The 20,599-nt window shown below is 53.3% G+C and overlaps 6 protein-coding genes across 6 annotated transcripts; 5 read left to right on the top strand and 1 right to left on the bottom strand.

Moving 5' to 3' along the window:
* Window positions 1–2,240: 2,240 nt before the first annotated feature.
* J4E86_005412 (uncharacterized protein) lies at window positions 2,241–4,126 on the top strand (the record flags this gene model as incomplete). The annotated part of the gene is made up of 3 exons (XM_051445946.1): window positions 2,241–2,781; window positions 2,844–3,883; window positions 3,947–4,126. The coding sequence occupies 3 exons, from the start codon at window positions 2,241–2,243 to the stop codon at window positions 4,124–4,126; spliced, it is 1,761 nt and encodes a 586-aa protein (XP_051302713.1).
* A 1,208-nt stretch (window positions 4,127–5,334) lies between these two features.
* Window positions 5,335–5,633, top strand: J4E86_005411 (uncharacterized protein; the record flags this gene model as incomplete). Its single annotated transcript, XM_051445945.1, has 2 exons — window positions 5,335–5,416; window positions 5,473–5,633. 2 exons carry the CDS (start codon window positions 5,335–5,337, stop codon window positions 5,631–5,633), a joined length of 243 nt encoding a protein of 80 aa, XP_051302712.1.
* A 2,997-nt stretch (window positions 5,634–8,630) lies between these two features.
* J4E86_005410 (uncharacterized protein) lies at window positions 8,631–9,626 on the top strand (the record flags this gene model as incomplete). The annotated part of the gene is made up of 1 exon (XM_051445944.1): window positions 8,631–9,626. One exon carries the CDS (start codon window positions 8,631–8,633, stop codon window positions 9,624–9,626), a length of 996 nt encoding a protein of 331 aa, XP_051302711.1.
* A 315-nt stretch (window positions 9,627–9,941) lies between these two features.
* J4E86_005409 (uncharacterized protein) lies at window positions 9,942–11,048 on the bottom strand (the record flags this gene model as incomplete). The annotated part of the gene is made up of 1 exon (XM_051445943.1): window positions 9,942–11,048. One exon carries the CDS (start codon window positions 11,046–11,048, stop codon window positions 9,942–9,944), a length of 1,107 nt encoding a protein of 368 aa, XP_051302710.1.
* Window positions 11,049–14,392: 3,344 nt separating this feature from the next.
* J4E86_005408 (uncharacterized protein) lies at window positions 14,393–16,675 on the top strand (the record flags this gene model as incomplete). The annotated part of the gene is made up of 3 exons (XM_051445942.1): window positions 14,393–14,765; window positions 14,813–16,107; window positions 16,154–16,675. 3 exons carry the CDS (start codon window positions 14,393–14,395, stop codon window positions 16,673–16,675), a joined length of 2,190 nt encoding a protein of 729 aa, XP_051302709.1.
* Window positions 16,676–19,293: 2,618 nt separating this feature from the next.
* Window positions 19,294–20,553, top strand: J4E86_005407 (uncharacterized protein; the record flags this gene model as incomplete). Its single annotated transcript, XM_051445941.1, has 1 exon — window positions 19,294–20,553. One exon carries the CDS (start codon window positions 19,294–19,296, stop codon window positions 20,551–20,553), a length of 1,260 nt encoding a protein of 419 aa, XP_051302708.1.
* Between the last annotated feature and the right edge of the window lie 46 nt (window positions 20,554–20,599).

The following is a 20,599-nucleotide window of genomic DNA, read 5'->3' as shown; positions in this document are numbered from 1 at the left end:
ATTGAGTATCGTCCTGCTGGTACCCTTGATACCATTCTCATCAAATTCAGAAGTGCTGATATGCCGAGACTGGTAACGCACTCTCTTGTAGGACAGCTGCCACTCTGAAGACCGCCTGAGTGGATAGTGGAGACCAGTCGAATAAGACGAGCGTAACGTGAGCCTTTGCGCTTTGGGCTGAATCTTGGCAAATGATCTGTCGACAACAAGTCGAACGGTTTGGGCTGCACTGAGTTGACAATTGCACCAGTTTGCCAATGCTTGTGTTCCTCGGATATGCCGTGTAAATCAGTCCTTTCCGCATGAAGATGGCGTCGACGCCGCCGTGTCAATCGGGACTCACGGGCTGCACTTCTCCCGGCATCTGGCAATAGTCTTAGTGCGGAATCCACCGGCTCACGTATAATACGTGACACGTATGTCTTCATGTTCACGTGTTTGTGTGTCCTGAACGAACCCTACGCGCGAAGACTGCTGTAGAACGTGTTGCAAATTAAGCATATAAACTTGACCCTCTGTTGTGCTTGACGTTGAAACAACGGGACGACACTCTCCGGGAACGATGGTGCAGGTGCATTGATGCTCAAACTGAGCAGGTTCGATAGATCGTCAACGTCGACTTCTGATGCTCTCGTCTACAGTAGATCAGTATCGATTGGGCGAATGGACACCACCAACCGTAGTCTCGGTGGCCAGCTGTAACCGGGGTCACGCTAGTGAAGATACAGTGCCATGCTAGCAGGCCAACAGCATGATCCGTTTTTGACTACCCGCATCGTGGCTGTGGGAGATTGTTGGTGTGAAAGACCGGGGTAGGCGTGGACGGGGCAGAGACGTATTCTAGCGTCGTTTGGAGTCGGTCTGTCGCGTAAGAGACAGTAGCTGCCGATCTGCAGAAGATCAAATTCCGAGACATATGAGTTGTTCGTCTTCTGGCTGCTTCGTTTGCGAGTATGATAACAGTGTCGACGCGCTTCGGCGATGGATGTCGTGCAGGGTGGGCACCGTTCGGAATTGGACACGGGGTTTAGCCGCTCGTGCAGCGTGGCGGAGACCAAGGATATGGTACTGGTAACACAAAGAACCTCTGAAGGTGCTTTGGACGACAATCCTTCGAGAGTCAGCACAAGCACACCCTGACTGTGCGCTCCCATGTGAGCGTCGCCTATTCCGTCCATTTTGGGCTCTTCCGGAATTCTGCATCGGCAAGGAAAACATTCACTTACGTCAGCCCTCAAATCTACTCAAGAAAAGACAGATGCATTCCGGTACATATAGCGACGCGCTCTCTTCGCACGCGGAATGGCGTTCATCAACCTTGGAAGCGTAGCGAGCTGGTAGAAATGTGATCGCGCTGGAGGGCGCCTGCCGTAGGCAAGCGTTGGGCAGACTCGCGCGCGTCTACCTGAGATATTCCTGGGAGAGGATTGGATAGAGAAGTAGCCCAATCCTCGTACAGCTATAGGACCGCCATGAACGATGTGAGGGGGTGAAGCCATTCGATCTTTCGTATATAAGGGGTGAGAACGCGTCGGATGATGGCCCAGGGCGCAAATCGATCGAAAGCGAGTACCCGAATGGTTGTCAGCGATGATGACGCGCTTGTCTCGCGTTACTTTGTCGGAGTCATCACGATGTCGCGTTGCGATGTCGGTTCTGGAGGTTGCAACATGTGGGGCAGCTCCCTCGGCTTCGAAGCCCGCCAAGCCCCAAAGGGCGGAAGTGCAGGTGCGGCGAGGAAAAAAATTGTTTATCATGCTGCCCCTTCCCCACTAGAGCGCTCTTACTTTCCAATAACCATGAGCCCAAACGCCATCACCAGCTGGGACAACAATCCCGCCACGCCGCTACGAAGACGCCGCCGCCGCCCACACTGAGGACTCGAGTTGAGAGTAGATGGACTGTTGCTGCATCTAGCGCCCAACGGCCATAACATTATTCTTCCACCAGGATACCCCATTTTTGGAGAGACCTGCCGAAATCTTCAGGAGCACCACCAGGCTACGTATGTCGTCATTTGTTCTCTTACCTGCCGCCTATTCAATGTCCCGATGATGATTTTGTCATATTATAAAGATGTTAGACTTGCGATACCCCTTGAGCGCACAACGACTTCCTGAGAGACTACCCCACTTACATATCCCGCGTCTTCCGAACTGTTACCGCAACTGACGCGTCTTAGTAGCATATAAACCCGAGTTTTTACTCCAAGCCTCCCCACACCCCGCCATCACGTCAAAATGTGCGGTATCATTGCTGTGATCCACGGCGATCCCAAGTCGCAATCGGCTTCGGTCGAGGTGCACGATGCTCTCTACCTCCTCCAACATCGCGGCCAAGATGCTGCCGGAATAGTCAGTTGCAGTGCCGGTGGTCGCTTCCACCAGTGCAAGGGCAACGGTATGGCGTCGCGCGTCTTCCAGGATGGCGCCCGCGTGTCCGACCTCCCCGGCTTCATGGGCCTCGGCCACCTGCGATACCCTACCGCCGGCAGCAGCGCGAACGCGGAGGCTCAGCCCTTCTACGTCAACAGCCCCTACGGTATCTGCATGACCCACAATGGCAACCTCATCAACGCGCCGGCACTGCGCCAGCGACTCGATCACGAGGCCCACAGGCACATCAACACCGAGAGCGATAGTGAGCTCATGCTCAACATCTTCGCCGACGAGCTCAACGAGACGGGCAAGGCGCGTATCAACGCCGACGACTGCTTTGCGGCGCTGGAGAGGATGTACAAGCTCTGCACTGGCGGATGGGCCTGCACGGCCATGCTTGCGGGTATGTCAATTGCCAATGGTATCTGCTGTGCTGTCATCGTGTGGATACTAACATTGTCTCAGGATTCGGCCTCATCGGTTTCCGCGACCCGTACGGTATTCGACCCATGGTGCTCGGCTCTCGCAAGTCGCAGGACGGCAAGAGCATGGACTATATGATGGCCTCGGAGAGCGTTGCGCTGGTCCAGTGCGGCTACAAGGACTTCTTCGATATCCTCCCCGGCCAAGCTGTCATCATCGAGAAGGGCAAGGAACCCGTCTTCAGGCAAGTCGCCAAGCAAGAAGCGTATACCCCGGATATCTTCGAATACGTCTACTTCGCGCGACCTGACTCTGTCATTGACGGCATCGACGTAGATGAGAGCCGACGCAACATGGGCTTCACTCTCGCCGAGACCATCAAGAAGCAGCTTGGTCCCAAGACCATGGCTGAGATCGACGTGGTTATGCCGATTCCTGAGACTTCGATTACTTCTGCGTTGTGCGTTGCTGAGGCTCTCGAAAAGCCATACGTACAAGGTTTCGTCAAGAACCGCTACATCTTCCGCACATTCATCATGCCATCGCAACAACTACGACAGAAGGGCGTCCGGGCCAAGCTGAATCCTATGAAGAAGAAGTTCGAAGGCAAGAACGTGCTGCTGGTGGACGACTCCATCGTTCGCGGTACTACGTCGCGTGAGATTGTCCTGATGGCGCGAGAAGCGGGGGCCAAGAAGGTCTACTTTACCTCGTGTGCACCGCCAATCACCAATGCCCATATCTACGGTATCGATTTGGCCTCTTCCTCGGAACTGATTGCCCACCACCGCGACTCAGCAGCCATTGCTAAGCACATTGGCGCGGATGATGTCGTTTACCAGAACCTCGAGGATCTACAGAGCGCTTGCGCACGCCTCTCTCCTCGTGATCCTGCGACGCAAAAGTTCGAGGTTGGTGTCTTCTGCGGAAAATATGTCACACCCGTCGATGCTGGCTATTTCGAGCACCTCGAGAGAATACGCGGAGAGAGCCGCAAACAAAAGGTCATGGAGAAGGCACGAGAGGCTGTCGTACATGGTACGGCCAATCCTCAACAGGTGCGCATGGCTGCCAAAGGCGTTGTGAGTTGAGAATTGAAAACATTGTTTGGCAAGACTCCCTGTGACTAATGCGTATTGCAACAGGAGGTCGACCAACACGGCAACGTCATCCCATCGGATGGCAATGGGCAACCCGATTGGCACCCAGCCAACGGTGTCAGCCAGACATCCACGAGTGATGCCCTCGCTAACGGTAACGGGGAAGAGCGACGCGTTACCAGCAGCCAGGACATCAGCTTACACAACATGCACGATTACAACTGAGCAGCTACTCAATAGTTGTAAATCGTCGTTTTGGTACTGCAGCAAGGATGACATTTTTTATTTAGACGATGATGATACACACGTACCAGGAAAAGTTACGAAAGAGATGATTGGGATACAGCGCGGGACTGCCAAGGCGTAGGAGGAGATTTGTGCTCTTCAGAGACTTTCCGAATGTAGATCTTAGTTCTTGGAGGCCTCAAGACTAGGGTCACGCTGAGATCGAGCACGCACCTCTGCTTATGCTCTCTCGCTTCAGGATACGAATCCAACAGTCGTTTGCACAAGCCTTTTGGCCAGGCCTGTCAGCCGGGTCCTTCCGTCCCATTGGTGTACATTTGGTGGCCTCTCTGCACCAACACATGATATCCGTGCACCTTTTCTCACCGGCTGCATTGCATCGATTCACACACGCGCTCAACATTTCCAAAGACATCACACATCACGTGGTTGACTACACACCTTGAGAGTTCTCGCCACGTGCAGAAGCTATTGTAGGCTGTACACGACGCCGCCATCTCACAGTTCTTCCAGAGAAGGGAGAAGATGACGAACAAATTTCGCGCGCACTTGTTCGCTCGATACCGAGATGAGGTATGTAGGGAGTTCACTCAATGCTGAGCTCATGTCTCACACATGGCGCCGCTCAGCCACCTACAACTGACGCATCCTCTCAAGAGAAAGATTGCCCCGCGGACCGACCTCTTGCAGCAGCGGCCCGCAAGCCACTGAGCATCAATCACATCGACACGAATGGCTCCCATTCACTTATGTCCCAGGAAAGTTCTCGGCTAGCAGACTCCACATCGCCATACTCAGCGATCGCACTGGTCAGCGTTGTGCTTACAAAACTGAAGCCACAGCGTCAGGTGTACGAGCAAACTTCCTCATACTGCCAACAATGTCCGCTCTTTCGCACGCTGTCCAGCGATGCGGCATATGTCTGCCTGTGTCCGGTCACTTGCATGGCAAGCCCATCAGACATGATGATGAATCACATTCGTATTCTGTTCACCGCAACAAGCCACGATGAGCTCCAACAAACGCCTCGAGCGAGAGGAGATGACAGAGGAAATCAAGAGCACTGGAGAATTGAGGTATAAAACCCCCAAGGAAGGATGTGTTTGGAAGGACAACCACGACAGCATCTTCTACAGTATCACTACATTCAATATCTTTTAGCTCCACCAAAAACCCAAATCTTCAAGATGCAGTTCACCTCCACCATCGTCGCCGCCATCATGGCCTCAGTTGCCGTTGCTCAGATCTCGCTTGAGAACGTTGCCTCTTGTACGTCCCTTCCCCATCTACGCAGACTACCGTTCCCACTGACGTTCACCCCTCAGTCGAGGCCTACGCCAACGCCGACTGCGCGCCCCAAGCTCTGCAGCAGCAGAACATCCACAGCAACGAATGTGTATTCCTGCCCTTGCAGAGTGCCCGCGTCTTCTTCTTGGAGAAGACTCGTGCCAACTGCCGCCGTGAGTCGCGACAACGTTTATTGTGAATGATCGGGATCTAATGGGAATAGTCGAGTTCTACACCTCCAACGATTGCTCTGGTACGCCAACCGACACCTTCACCACTGCTCCCAGCGACTGCATCAATGTATCGCAGAAGTTTTCTTACCAGGCTATTTGCTCTTAAGCTGGTCATCCCGTTTACGCTTATGATGGAGACCGAGTGACGACTTGGTGATTAGAGGGAGAGGAGCTGGCAACAGCGTGCATAACTGAGAGGGCGTGTTCAGAACACAGTCATTACAATATCTTTTCGATCCGACTTATTAGATCTAGTCTAGCTCGTTTGCCGTGTTCAACACACGGTGCGAACTAAGCTATATTGAAATATATTGGGTCGCTACTATCGCCATCTTCGAGTGAAACGTGACCTTCGCTAAGGCGTTATGTGATGTGAGCAGGCAGAAAAAACGATCGGAGAATTCCAGTTGTATGATGTGCTACTTCCATATAAAGCAAGTGCTTACTGTAAGGAGATTTGACCGAGCAATATATGAAGAGAATGTCTCTGCCAAGTTCCTTCTACTACAACCCAAGGATTAGGTGAGAGGAAGTCGTCTGGGAGTATAGAGAAGACATTGGTCGTATACTCAAGTCACATGGATTTGACCTGGAGATACCAAGACGTCGATGGTCGAAGCTGGTTGTCTGTTGTCTCGCTGTTCCCATAATTATTGCGAGAAAGCACATATAAAGCCACTCCAAATAACACCTCTACAGTTCATCACTCTCAACACAATCATCGCGATCATCCTGAACTCATCCGCATCTTCAATCATGCATTTCCTCACCATCACCTTCGCACTCGCAGCAACAACCCTCGCCTCTCCCCTCACGCCCACCCGCCGCAGTCCCGTCCCCAACCCCATCCCCAACGCCGGCTCTTTCACATCATGGTCGTGCGTTGACTGCGCTGCCAACAATCCCTGTCTCTCCTTTCCACACGACAACATTGTGTCTGATGAGTGTTATCCGCTCGAGCCAAATCAGGCAAGTCTGCAATTACTACGCATCGCTCTTCGGGGCTGCGAGTGTAAGTAAATTTTGTCCTAGCATGATGACTGCGGTGGCTGATGAGGTGTGTAGTGCAACTCTTTGACTCGGTGGATTGTTCGGAAGAGGCCGGTGCGCCGTATGTGCTTAGTGAGCCGCCGACGTGTGATCCTGTGCCGGTGTTTAAGAGGGGGTATAAGATTGTTTGTTAGAGAGTCGGGGTATGGTTCTTGGGGGGAGTCGATAGGTTGGAAGGACGTTTTGAAGGCTTTTGGCGTTGTTGCTAGCTATTGTTTGTTGGTATGTTAGTCGGATAGAACGAGTCTGGGTTGTCATTAGTTCGACACGTAATGATACCAGACCCTTAGACTCCTAGGCTTTTCGTGGACGGTTTTCAAATCTTTCGGGTCTTGCGCGTGATAAAGGACTCACAGCGTGGTGATAACTTCGTTAATGGAATTATCAAGATCAAGGCAGTCTTGCAGATGCCCTGATAACGGAACGATCTCCGGTTCAGTAGGATGTTTGTTGGGCGACTACGTTGGTCCGTCTACCAAAGCATACTGATCTAAATTCAGTTACACGGCGTTCAAAGTTTGTCACAACACCAGACCTTGGGTTTCGGCGTTGCTGAAAGAGTTGCAAAGGTTTGCGTCTATGTCGGTGATGACGCACGGAACTACCTTCTCCCTTCGCATCCATCATGGTACTTTCTCGTATCTTTATTAAATTCCGACCGCTCACATAGCTTAAACCCTAACAGCAACTTGTTTGCTACCATTGAAGTGGCTCCGAGAACGTAAGCTAGTTCTGAATGACCGTAGGTGAGTATGCCAGAGATCGAGTATGATTTTGCAGCTGCGAGAGCTGACGCTTTCCACACCCTCTTATTCGAGTCTGCAGCTGGAGATTTGCCGCGAGATAACTTCTTACGCTTAGACTGCATGAAACGCATCACCCATGCCAAGAATCCGTATCGCAGTTCATCTCTTATCACCACTCCGACTTGCGATCCGAAAGTTTCGGGGTTGGGTAAGCATCTCGTGGCATTGTTGCCAAAGGCGTAACAGGCCGCTGCACCTGGGCCCCAACAAACGCCACACCTCCATCCCCATGGACTCGGCAACAAGTAGCCGCCAAACAAAAGATCAGTAATGCGCATTACGATCGGACAAGACTCGCGCCAGCCTCTGAGAATCGGGTCATTGAAAGGGCCGAACAGTTCGGTGATGTAGCGCAGTCATCGGACGGGCGCCCCGGTACCACCTACGTCATGGACTCCTTGAGCAGAGCCGCATCCGCATTGGGGTCAGGAACAACGTCTTTTGCTCCACACAAGCGGCGCCTGGCACATGGAAATCCATATCATTCCGACACGTTCCAGACGCACGTCTCACTATTGCGGACATTTCGGCAGTCCTGCAACAGTGGTGGGATGATTGGCCGATGCTGTCCGAGGCGTCCTCTGGATTTCGCAGCTCAATATTTCTTTTGCAATGTGCAGGTATAGGCTGCATGCTGTGCCGACAACACGTAATCGCGACGACGTAGCCTATATTAATCAGCTGCATCACAGCTGACAACACCGCGAAGATGCAGCATGAGGAAGTGACTATACCGGAATTGGCAGATCTCGAAATTGTCATGCTGGAGATGCGACCCACAAAACCACGTTTTCTAGTGGCGGTCGACGCACCCAATGTGTAAGGCACGGCGATATCCAGACCCTGGACCCAAAGACCCTGTGCATTATCAATACGCGACGTCATGGGGGAGAAGTTTTCGAACGTAGCTCCAGCGACATTCATGGCACATGTAAGAATGAGCTGTAGGTTGGCTCTAATCATATATAACAGTAAGTCGCGGTAGTCTTTGTGAACATAGCAATCAACTTCACATCAACTTTTATCACTTTTGCAACAAGATACCCAAAAGTTTTTCCATTACATCACCTTTCAACGTATACTACATCACAACACACCACCATCAAGATGCCTTCTTTCACCGTCTACAAGGGCTCCAAGGAGAGCAAGATTGTCAAGTCGCAAACCACTAAGCCCGACCTCGAGAACGACCAGGTTCTCATCAAAGTAACCGCCTCCGGCCTCTGCGGAACCGATGAGCACTACAAGGGCGCCGACATGGCCCTCGGCCACGAGGGTGTCGGTGTCGTAGAGGAGCTTGGACCCAACGTGCAGGACTTGAAGAAGGGCGACCGCGTTGGATGGGGTTACGAGCATAACTCCTGCGGCCGCTGCGACAAGTGCCTCACAGGCCAGGAAACCTACTGCAGCGAGCGCCAAATGTACGGCATGGCCAACCTCGACCAGGGCAGCTTTGCTTCCCACTCCGTCCAGCGCGAGGCCTTCGTTTTCAAGGTACCCGATGAGCTCACCGACGCCGAAGCCGCACCCCTGATGTGCGGTGGAGCCACCGTCTTCAACGCTCTGCACACCTACAACGTCAAGCCCACCGACCGCGTCGGTGTCATGGGTGTTGGCGGTCTCGGCCACTTGGCCATCCAGTACGCCGCCAAGATGGGTTGCGACGTCGTCGTCTTCTCTGGATCCGAGAGCAAGAAGGACGAGGCCATGAAGCTCGGCGCAAAGGAGTTCATCGCCATGAAGGGCAAGTCTGAGATCAGCGTCAGCCGCCCTGTTGACGCTCTCCTTGTCACCACTTCTGTCATGCCCGACTGGAAGCTCATGCTCCCTGTTCTCAACAACAACGCTATCATCTTCCCCATGACCGTTTCCGATGACGACTTTGCTATCAACCACATGGCTCTTATCGCCAAGGGTATCACTGTTCAGGGCTCTGTTGTTGCCGCCCGCGCTGTTCACCGCAGCATGTTGGCTTTCTCCGCGCTACACGGTATTAAGCCTATCACCATGGAGTTCCCGCTGACCGAGAGTGGTATCGAGGAGGCAATGGCCACTCTCAGGGATGGAAAGATGAGGTACCGTGGTGTGCTTAAGCCCCAGTAGATGGATGACTTTGGATGGAAAGATGGTAATGGAAAGGTTAATGAGCGGTGTATGACTATTAGATACCGATGACAGACTTACGAATCTCATTTGTTTGAACGTATATTATGCCCCCCTACGAACGTGATGTTTATCAAAAGGGGTTTTGTACTATTGTAAAGGTTTCGAGGCAGTGTGGTTCGCGATGATTCTTTACATGTGTCTCATGTCCCGAAGGTTCAATGTAAGATGCCAAGGCCTCTACAGCCTTCTATCCAGACTAATGGATCTCCAGCCACGGGTATCTAACAGCCCAAGTCAACGCAAGACGTCCATCTATGCTGGAAACAAGCGGATAAGCACCGGTAGAATATCCCTTGGCTCCATCTTCTGCAAAGCCGCAATAGCAGATCTCACATCCGTGACCAGTGTCCCTTCGACCTCAGTTGCACCACGTTTGACCCCTTTCCCATCCTGTCCCCTAGCCTCATTGGTCTGCGGTACGTACGGAGCCAGAAGCGCTTGCAACAGTTCATTACCACTATTTCCCTCGCCTTCTCCCCGCCCAGGCAACACTAAGTTTGCCTTATCGACATTCCCATCCTCGCTCTTCACCCCCTCAGCACGCACACCCATCTCCCTCTTCCCGGGCACCACCCCACCAACAAACTTGCCAACCTTCCTCTCGTACCGCTCCCTACCCAACCGTGACTCTGCAACACGCAACTCAGCCTCCCACTCTTTGCTCAGCTTCTTCATAGCGTTCTTGAGCAGCTTCTTCTGCGCACCACCAAACACAGTAAATAACTCCCATGGTCCTGTCTTCCAGGTCAAGATAAATGACTCTCGTGCAGCGAAGCTGGAGGTGGGTGTGTTGTGGTGCTCGATGACGGCGGCGAGGTATTGCTTTATGAAACGGATGGCAGCGGAAGGGATGGGTGCGTGGGTCGGTGTTGTTACTCGTCCGGGGCGATATGAGTCTATGGTTCCACGACGACGATCGAGTACTCCTGCTTCGCTGTATGCAGAGTTACTCTGGTCGCTTGACTGCGAGTGTTGAGCTAACAGCGCAACAAAGATCGCGGTGTTCCACCTCATGATGTCGTGAAAGCGTTGGAAATGGTGCGTTTGGTCGAGTCGGTAGAACCAGATCGCTCGAGTGATTTCCATACTTTGTTTTTCTTCATCTTTGATGGGCTTGCTCGCGTAGCGGTCGATGGTGGCGCGATTGTAGAGGAAGAAGGGGAGCTGGATATCTGGTGGTATATTGGGAAGATTTAGCGCCTGTGGAGTTTGATCGAGGATGTCGGCGAGGGTGACTGCGGGGATGTGGTTAGGCGGTACGCCTTGAAGCTTGTTCTTTAGCAGTAGTTGAAGGTCGACTTGATCGTGATGGTCAGGGCTTTCGGTGTTGTGCTCCAAGGCAGCGATGGCGTGTGGCATCGTGGACTTGGGTACCTCCAGGGCTAATAGTATGCGAGAGCAATGTGTCCAAAGTGCAATCCTCAAGAATAGTCGGTATTCAGCGCACGTGCGCAGATCCGTTTGCTCGCTGGTGGGGAAAATAGGAAGTGAAGGGCGGGAGCTTGCATACCTTCAAACGCCTACACACCGCCGCAGACGGAGGAGCAAACAGACACTGCGTTTTCGTCTTCCCGACCCCGCAAGTAGAAGAAGATTGTCGACTAGAACATCTCTGATATGCTATCCGAACTGCGAAGTCTCTCCTTGGTACTATTTTCAGAGCGAGTCTTTTCCAGCCTTGATCAGACGACGATTCGCAACGTTGCAACATACCCATGAACAAGTCATAGCAGTGACCCTAAAGGCGGTGCATAACAGATACCCCAAGCTCCGGTATCACCATGCTCATATCGAAAACAAATCTATCAGATAGGGACTGGCCGACGAGAAGCCCCTCGTAATCATTTGACCAAGCCGAGAAAGCGAGGAAATCCCATTCGGGGTTGAAGTAAAGGGTGCTTGGGACGATGAAATCATTCAATGGTGGCCACTTTGATATGAATGCTGTATTATCTTTACCTGGTTCTCTGGCCATAGCATTCATCAACACTCCCATCATATGGCGCGAGTCCTTCTCTGGCCATCGTAAAAATCGGCAAGGGATGCGTACGCGGTAAAGAAGAAAGCTTCCCCCGTCGAGATTCTTGACAAACACGAAGATATTGGCTCAGGGTCTGGTGCCCGTGAAGTGTAATGAGGAACCTGCTTCCGCACTATGCAAGTATTCTGGCGTTGCCACGAAACGCATCTCCTACACGTTCTAGGAAGGTTGAAGGGTCTGCTAGCCAGGGACTGGAGATGTCGACTTTAATTATGCGCTGACGCCGGATGGCGTGCCGCCATATCAATAATCGGATTTCTTTTGGGAGCCGTGAGAAGGGGTGAAACGTCGGACCTTCGGCTGGAATACCTGGATTAAAGATGGGAATGGAGGTTTTGCAGACATGTTGGGCTATAGACTGCTGAATGGACAGTGTAATGAAGGAATATACTAGCACCCGCAAAACATCCAAAGTTACTATCAACGATGTCTGTAATGGAAAAGACGGGTGTGCTAGGCACCAGCTTTCGGAAACCGTACCGCATGCGGGGCGTGACACAAGCTTCTTGGTCAGGTGTTGTCCAGTTGGTGGAAACCCCAGATTCGAGAAGCGGGGTCTTAGTTGATTTAGATCACGTGACTTCCTAGATTACCGTGTACCTGCCTGTGCTCTATAAAAGAGCGCAGTTCTATACATAGAATAATGTATGCATATTACCTACTACACAATCTAACTGTCTTCGAAGGCGTTGATCGGTCGCAGTCAGGTTTTGAGACGAATTACAGACTTCAACACACCAATTGAAAGAGAGATGAGAAGGGAATTGACAAACCTTTCGTGCAGCCTGGTGCTAGTCACGTCAGGCAACTTCATGTCTCCTGATAAATTAAGCTGGAGAACTTGAGTATGTTCTACGAGTATCCGCCATGTTGATGAGAGTTTCCGTCAAACAAAAGATCACAAAGAACGTCAGTAAGATCGTTGATGCACGTTTGTTGATGTTGGTCAAACGTGCGGTTACGCGTTCGCGCCCACTTGTTGGTGGGGCAGCTCCACCGCTAGGCGCGCATAGAGAAGATGACGATCTTCAGGGTCAGTCCAGTGCGAAAGGTTAGAAGATGAGGCTGCGCAAAGTGTATCGATAGATGTGAGCGGGCCGGAAATCTCTGAGGTGGATGGGCAGATCGCGTGTTTCAGATGTGGGTGAGACGTTCGTTGATCGTTCGCAGACACGCGTTGCGCAGGTGGGCTCATGACGTCTGTCGCATGGCTTGAATGATGATCGTCCGGTGGTACAGTGGTGAGTGGTGGCTGGGTAAACACTTTCAGTCGACGGAGGGCCGATGTGGTGAGGTGGAAACAATGATGTTTACACTGATGCCACGTGAGGGCATTACGCAAGCTGCGGATGGAGATGCCGTAGTGTCCAGCGCCCAGAAACAGCAGGCAGACTACGCCGAAGTGTAGTCTTGTCCATCTCGATGTGGTGAAGATGGCGCCGCTTGCAGCGAGTCGACGGCTCATTGACCTCGCTGGCCAAGTGCGCCACAGTCAGATGCGGCATGATTGGCATGATTGGCTGGAGAGGCTGGGTGTGGTCTATTTGCGTGCAGCCATCCGCTGGTGCCGAGAGCACGGATGGGGTCGCTGGCCAGACAGTCCAGACTTGGTGTGCCGCAGGATTCCGGATGGCATAATATTGACATCCTTCAGGGAGCGGTAATGTGCAGCGGGCGGGGATGGGCTGAGAGAGTGAAATGTCGGTTTCGCGCGTATACGGCAATAAAATTAGAGGAAATACGAAGAGCTGGGCGGACCTGGCTGGCAGACTTTCAGTCAGCGCGAGAAGAGGCCTAGAGCGTCGTGTTGATTGGCCCGACGAGATTGTTCCTGCGTGCGAGTGTGGCGAAGCAAGTGCCCCTGCCCCTTCGCCCCTGCCTCATCCGAGTGTTCCAGCTTGGTCAAAGAAGAAGGCGCGCGTTCTGGAGCCTGCGAAGACAAAGGCGTCTGGCAGAGAAGCAAGCGTCGACGAACTCAGAGCAGTAGAGCATAGCGCAGTCAGTAAATGCTCCGACTGTTCCTTGCGATCGCAAACTTGACAGCCGTTGGATGCTCTGAGGCTGGGCGCTGAGCAGGTGCCGCGCGTATTCATCTGGCCCACTCGCCGCGACCGTCGCAGTCTCGCTCCCCTGAAGCAGCCGGCACGCGGTGCATAGACCTCAGCTCCTGCGAGCTGGCATCCTCTTACCATCCGCCCCATCTCCTGCTCTCCTCAGGCACTTTCCAAACACCAGCGTTAGGTGACGACGAGAGCGCGCTGAATCGTTTTTATTGGGTTGCGTGCAAGTGCTGATCGCGCCCGTCCGGTCGTTTACACATATCCCCTTGTACTAGCCCTAGCGTCGCCCAGCCGCCGACAGACAGGCCTCTTCGCCTCGCTGCTTCCCGGTTTCCCTTCCCCAGTTGTCCTGCGCAACCACCTCTTTCGACATCACCACCCATTCGTCGCTCTCGACTGCCACTCGCTCACCCGCACCTTCACCCGCACCCACCCCGTCTATTCACACCTCCAGGACGCAAACGAACCCCATTCACTGTGACTGACGGACTCCCTCGCGCCGCTGGTTTGGCCGACCTCCCTCCGCAGTACTCGTAAGGAGTACGCCCGCGCCTGAGTGCCTCGCTCCGCGCACCTAATACACCACAACAACACCGCCCACCATGAAGTTCTCCCTCTCCAAATCGCTACTATGGCTCGCAGCCATCGCGGCGCCCGTCGTCTCGGGCGAGCGCATCATCGAATCCAAGTCGCTCAACCCGTGCATGTCCAACTCGAGCTTCTCCGCCACCCTCTTCAACGTCGCATTCACCCCCAGCAACCGCAGTTTGGGCTTCAAGATCGAGGGTATCTCCAACATTGCCGGCAAGATTGAGGCCGACATCGAACTGCTCGTCTACGGATACTCCGCCATGAACGAGAAGCTCGACCCCTGCGGTCAGAAGGAGCTCGAGGGCATGTGCCCAATGAACGCCGGACCGTTGACTATCAAATCCAACATCGACATTAGCCAGGACATCATGAGCGTGATCCCAGGTAAGAAACGTCCAAAGTTGCTGCCCAACCCCCCTAACACCACACAGGCATCGCATACACAATCCCCGACCTCGACGCAGTCGTACGAGTCAAGATCAGGTCTGCAGAGACCCATCAACAACTCGCATGTGTAGAAGCAGAGCTGTCAAACGGACATTCGGTCGACCAGAAGGCTGTGGCATGGGTGACGGCTGTCATAGCGGGTCTGGGTCTCATGGCATCCGCTATAACGTCTGGACTGGGTCATTCCAACACCGCCGCGCACGTTGCCGCCAACGCCATGTCGCTATTCGGTTACTTCCAAGCGCAGGCCTTCATCGGTCTCTGTGCCGTCCCTCTCCCACCCATCGTGTCCGCCTGGACCCAGAACTTCCAATGGACCATGGGTCTCATCCGTGTTCAATTCCTCCAGGATATGGCAACATGGTACCAGCGTGCTACTGGCGGAAGCCCGACCACCTACCTGTCCCAGCTGTCGTACATCTCCATTGAGGTCCAGAAGTCGAGGAAGATGAGGCGTGCGCTCGACTTCACCACCGGAGCTGTCGGTCGCCTTATGGCCCGTAGTAACGCTGCCGCCACCGAGGCACAGGCTGGAGGAGACCGCTTGGTTCTCCACGGCATCGAGCGTGTTGGTTTCAAGGCCAAGATCGAAACGACCAACATCTTCTTCACCGGATACACCTTCTTCGTCATCTTTGTCCTCTTCACCGTCATCGGTGTCGTGGCTTTCAAGTACATCTGCGAGGGTCTAGTCAAGGCCGGCAAGATGAAGGGCGACAAGTTCGTCGACTTCCGCAACGGCTGGCAGACTGTGCTCAAGGGTATTCTCTTCCGTGTCGTACTCATTGGCTTCCCGCAGATGATGATGCTGAGCTTCTGGGAGTTAACTAAGCGTGACTCTGCTGGTCTGGTCGTTCTGGCTATCCTCTCTATGCTCACCATGATTGGTATCCTCGCATGGGCTTCTTCCAAGGTGGTCCGAATCGCCCAACGCTCCATCGCCATGCACAAGAACCCTGCATACATCCTCTACTCGGACCCTGTCGCGCTCAACAAGTGGGGCTTCCTCTACGTTCAATTTAAGGCGGCCGCCTACTGGTTCATCATCCCATGGCTCGGATACCTCCTCATCAAGGCCATGTTTGTCGGTCTTGCGCAAGGTGCATTCAAGGTTCAGGCCATCGCCATCGTTCTTATCGAGGCTGCTCTGCTTGTCGGTGTATGTGTCCTTCGTCCCTGGATGGACAAGAAGACCAACGGTTTCAACATTGCCATTGCTGCTGTCAACTTCCTCAGCGCCTTCTTCTTGTTGATGTTCACCGAAATCTTCAACCAGCCTGTAAGTAGCGCTCGCTTCTACCACTGTTCTCGACTAACGTTTGTAGGCTATCGTCACTGGTGTCATGGGTGTCATCTTCTTCATCATTAATGCCGCCTTCGCTCTGATTCTCCTTCTCATGCTACTTGTCTCGTCTGGATTCGCTCTGTTCACCAAGAACCCTGATACCCGCTACCAGCCAATGCGCGACGACCGTGGCTCCTTCATCAAGTCGCAAACCCAATTGACTACTGAGCTCGATGCCCTCGGTGCGACTGCTCGTGGTGAGGGTAAGGGCACCCACCCATACACCGGATCACGAAGCCGCATTGATGACGATGACGACTACTCTTCCGAAGAGCAGCGCCAAATGGCTGCTAAGGAGGGCGGCTTCAACGAGCACTACGCTGCCGTGCCACCACGGAGCCAGGGCAATGACGGAACTGTCTCACCAGCACCGCCATCCTTCTACGAGCGCCGCAGCCCAGCACCGTCATACCGTCCTGGTAGCAATGGCCAAGGTCAACAACAGTACCGACAGGCCAATACCTCAAGCCCATGGCAACGAGGCGCAGGATACGATAATTGACGCCAGAGCGAGCACGAGGAGCAGGTGGGTCAAATCATCGATTCGTATCATCGCTCCTCAGTCGCTCAGCAGCAGCAGCAGCAACATCAAAATCAACAAAATAGGTTCTGAGCTATCTATGCGTTTTGTGCATATCTTGGGTATCCACACCAATATACTGTAATCATCAATCGAAATGGGTTCACATGGCATCAGTGCAGAGGGCGCAATCACACGATTACCCATCATGAAGCCGGCGTTTTACTTCAGTCTCTCTGTATCCGGTTGGGCAGAGAGTGGTACTTTTGGGTTTTCCGTTGACTGAACAGCATGGAGGATGATAATACCTATATCCATCTCGTATATATGTAGTCTTTCTACCCCTGGCACTTCATCGGTTGCTCTTTTCTCTTTGTGTCTGGGTGTCCTTATCTCCTTTGTTCAAGCAATGGGCGCAGCGGAAGACTATTACCAATTCCCTTCAGCGTTTCTGTTCGTAGCGTAGTACCGTGGTCCAGCGTAGGACGGACAGTCGATCGGCGGTGGCTCGGTGAGAAGGAGACAGAGTAGCAGAGCAATGAATCGTCGATTATCCAAGTTGATCTATCTTCTCCCTTTGCGCCTACCGTGGACTTGATAAGAAGCAAATTTGAGCGATGAAGTTTTTGACCCGAAGGATGGCTAACCCCTAAGTATACAGATCAGATGGTTCGCAGCGTGAGGTTTGGTCGGGCTCCACTCTCGTGCATGGCGGCTATTCGAGGTTGGTAGATTGTGCTGTCAAATTTCGCTTATCAGCGTTGTACATGCCTAATCTGGTGTGCGCGATATCAACAGGATGGATCTGAAGATGACTCCCACGTTTTGGTGAACGGGTGGCTTGAGGAATCACCCGATGGGCAGTTGAGCAGTACAAGCTCGATAGCCCCCACATGCAGCCGTGTGCATCTAGCGCAATCTGCGAACTATACGTGCGGTCGATAAGCCCACGCCCGTTGCCCTAGTCTTGGATCGAAAGCTTGAAGCTCAGCTACGTCAACAAAAAACACTTTATTGAGCTACCGGCATTTCATCCGGGGTAGTTTGTTCACGATGCTTGATGCCGCAAGCGCAGAGCAGGGGGCGTCGGCGGAGTTGCCCCAGTTTTCACAGTAAGCGCTGACGAAAGAAGGTATAACGAAGGTCACGATGCAGGATGAATCTTTTCGGTGATGACAGCATGTAGTAGATGATCTTCAGCCGCTCAGCTCATCTCCACGTTTCGCTGTCATGGTGGCTCGGACGGGACGGCAGTCAAAAGATACACCAGCGATGTGAGCCAACGACAAGCTAGCGATAACTCACGATAGCTCCACAGCCTTCACGATCTCATGACTTGGCTGTGACAAGTGCGACAAGTGCCGCAGCCCATCTCCACCAGCCACGGTGTTAATAACGACGTCACAGAAAAGAAGCACCGAAAGTCTCCAGAAAAGCTCCGAGCAAAAACGTCAAGTTTTGCATGTCCATCCAAGCAGAGAGCGCGAGGCATGGCACGCAGCCAGACGTGTCGCACACAAAGGCAAGCCCTGGATGGGGAATGGTGAGGTCGCGCAGCCCAATCAAACCACGCACGTTCACCCAGCGCAGGCCAGTAATTGGGGACCCGTAGCCAAGGACAGCGCGCCATCAGTGCGCTACCGCTCTTAGCCAGCTGCGCGACCACCCGGCTAGGAAAGACGTGTGAATGGGTGGGCTTCTGGAATCACGGAGGTGTTCCCAGGGGATGCGCTTTGTCTCTTTCCCCCACCGAATCATCGGCGTCCAACAGCGCTGGCTAAGATTGCTATCGCGTTGGTACGGGTAGGGATTCCACGAGTGCCACCCGTCGTCCCCGGATACTCCGGGGCGCAGCGCGGTTCTTTGCTTATAGACCCGTTTGCAGGTCCCGATCGCTTTTCGACTCATCGACACACAGCCAACAACGCTTTGGCTGCGGGCCTTCCGCACGCGCCGCCCATTGTTTTATTGCGACTATCATCGACAATGCTTCTTACTCTCTAGTAGGTTGCGCGGTAGCCTGCTTGTGGATCCGTCCTCTTATCTCGTGTACCTTTACCTGTAGCACTATACTATCTCCCTTTCTTTGTTGGTTCCCATCTCTCGGTTCCAGACCCAGGTTTGACACGCCCCGCTCAAAAAGAGACGTCCACTCGCCTTTTTTGCTTTGCAACGTTTCTTGTCTTGTTTGAGAATTCGTTCCTGTTTCGCATCGTCTCTTCAAGTTCCCTGGACCTTTCCCTCACGCGCTGTTGCTTCAAGCTTCAGGCAACAGTTCTCCACGCGCTACTCGCACGCTGTAACTCTACCGCGTGACTTGTCAAACTTGAACATCGTCAAGCAACTCTTACTGTAAAACGAACATGGCGCAACTCTCACGGTTCACTTTCCCTGCTTCAAGGGAAGATCCGCCGGCAGTCGAATCATCAGCGACACCACTCACGCAGAAGAGGCAACAACCCCAACTTCACCTGCTGACGTACAGCGCATCAAGCCAAGATCATACGATCGGTGCGTCTGACAAGACGTTCTCAAGACCGTTTGCCGTACGAACGCTTTCTACACCACCGACCTCTCCAACAAGGAAAAGATCTGTAACTATGGGTGCGCATGATCCCCGAAGCATGCACAACAGTGGTGCCGACACACCTCCCATCACACCTGGCAGCGCCTCGCATTCCAAGTCCAACTCGACATCGTCCGACTTTCTAAGTTCGTTATCGAGTCTACGACGTGGCGATTCAATATCGTCCCTCAGCCGGCCTCGACTATCACTGGACGAGTCACCGCAACCTGGCAGCACCGAACTCACCACCTTCCCGTATCACCTAACGGACTATGAGTTCAAGACGGATGATCGCGGGCGGAAGAAGACAATCGGTGAAGGAGCCTGGAGCGATGTCTTCCTAGCGAAACCCTGCCCACCCAAACCAACCGAACAGTCCCCATCACAGCCTCCCTGTGGCCCCGACATGACTCCACCACTCACCCCAGTCCGAAGCATGGACTCTGGCGTAGACCTCAGTCGACTCCCCGCCACCCCACCCATGTACGCCGTAAAAGTACCAGCCATGACCAGCGCCAAAAAGGTGCTCAGCGCAGAAGCAAGAATCCTATCTTACCTCTCCCGCTTCCCCGACGCAGAAAGCCACATCGTCCCTTTCTACGGCCTAGACACACGCAACGGGGCCATCCTCCTCCAAGCCATGGACGACACGCTGGAAGGCTGGATCCAAAAGACGCTCAACACGCTCGACGAAGAGGCTCGAGCAGTGAGACTGGCTGAAGTCTTCCCTAGCATCGCCCTCGCACTGCTCAACAGCTTGGCATGGATGCAAGACAAAGGGTGTACCCATGCCGACATCAAACCCTCTAACATCCTCATCTCCTCTTCTTCCCCCTTGTCAACCGCCGCGCCAAAACCAATCTACACAGACTTCTCCTCAACCATCCTCTCCCACCCCTCCGCCACCATCGAATCCTCCGCGTCTCCCCTCGGCGCAGGGACATGGGATTACCTCGACCCGTCGCTCCTCAGCTCCTCGTCTACTTCCCCTCCTTCCGCGACTTCAGATCTCTGGTCCTTGGCTATCACGTTGCTGTTTCTTATCTTGGGTGGCTCTCCGTATGATGCGTTCAAGGGGAATAAGTATCAGCAGAGGGAGATGATCAAGGCGGGGTGTCCGCTGCAGGTTATGGGGCATGATGATTTGGGCGTGAGGAACTTGAAGAGGGTGCAGGGGTTAAGTAGGGATCTTGGGTTTGATCTTTTGGGCTGGTTTGGGAGGGTGTTGGTTAAGGATGGGGGGAAGAGGGTTGAGTTGAAGGAGTGGATGGGGGAGTTGGAGGGGAAGCTTTGAAAGGGCATTCTGGCTGGGTAGGGTAGAGGGTTTAGACGCGTTCTTT

Source organism: Alternaria arbusti, assembly GCF_024043155.1.
Source record: "Alternaria arbusti strain BMP 1465 chromosome Unknown scaffold_6, whole genome shotgun sequence".
Lineage (NCBI taxonomy): Eukaryota > Fungi > Ascomycota > Dothideomycetes > Pleosporales > Pleosporaceae > Alternaria > Alternaria arbusti.
The sequence above is the reverse complement of the archived record's forward strand: the minus strand, read 5'-3'. Positions and strand labels throughout refer to the sequence as shown.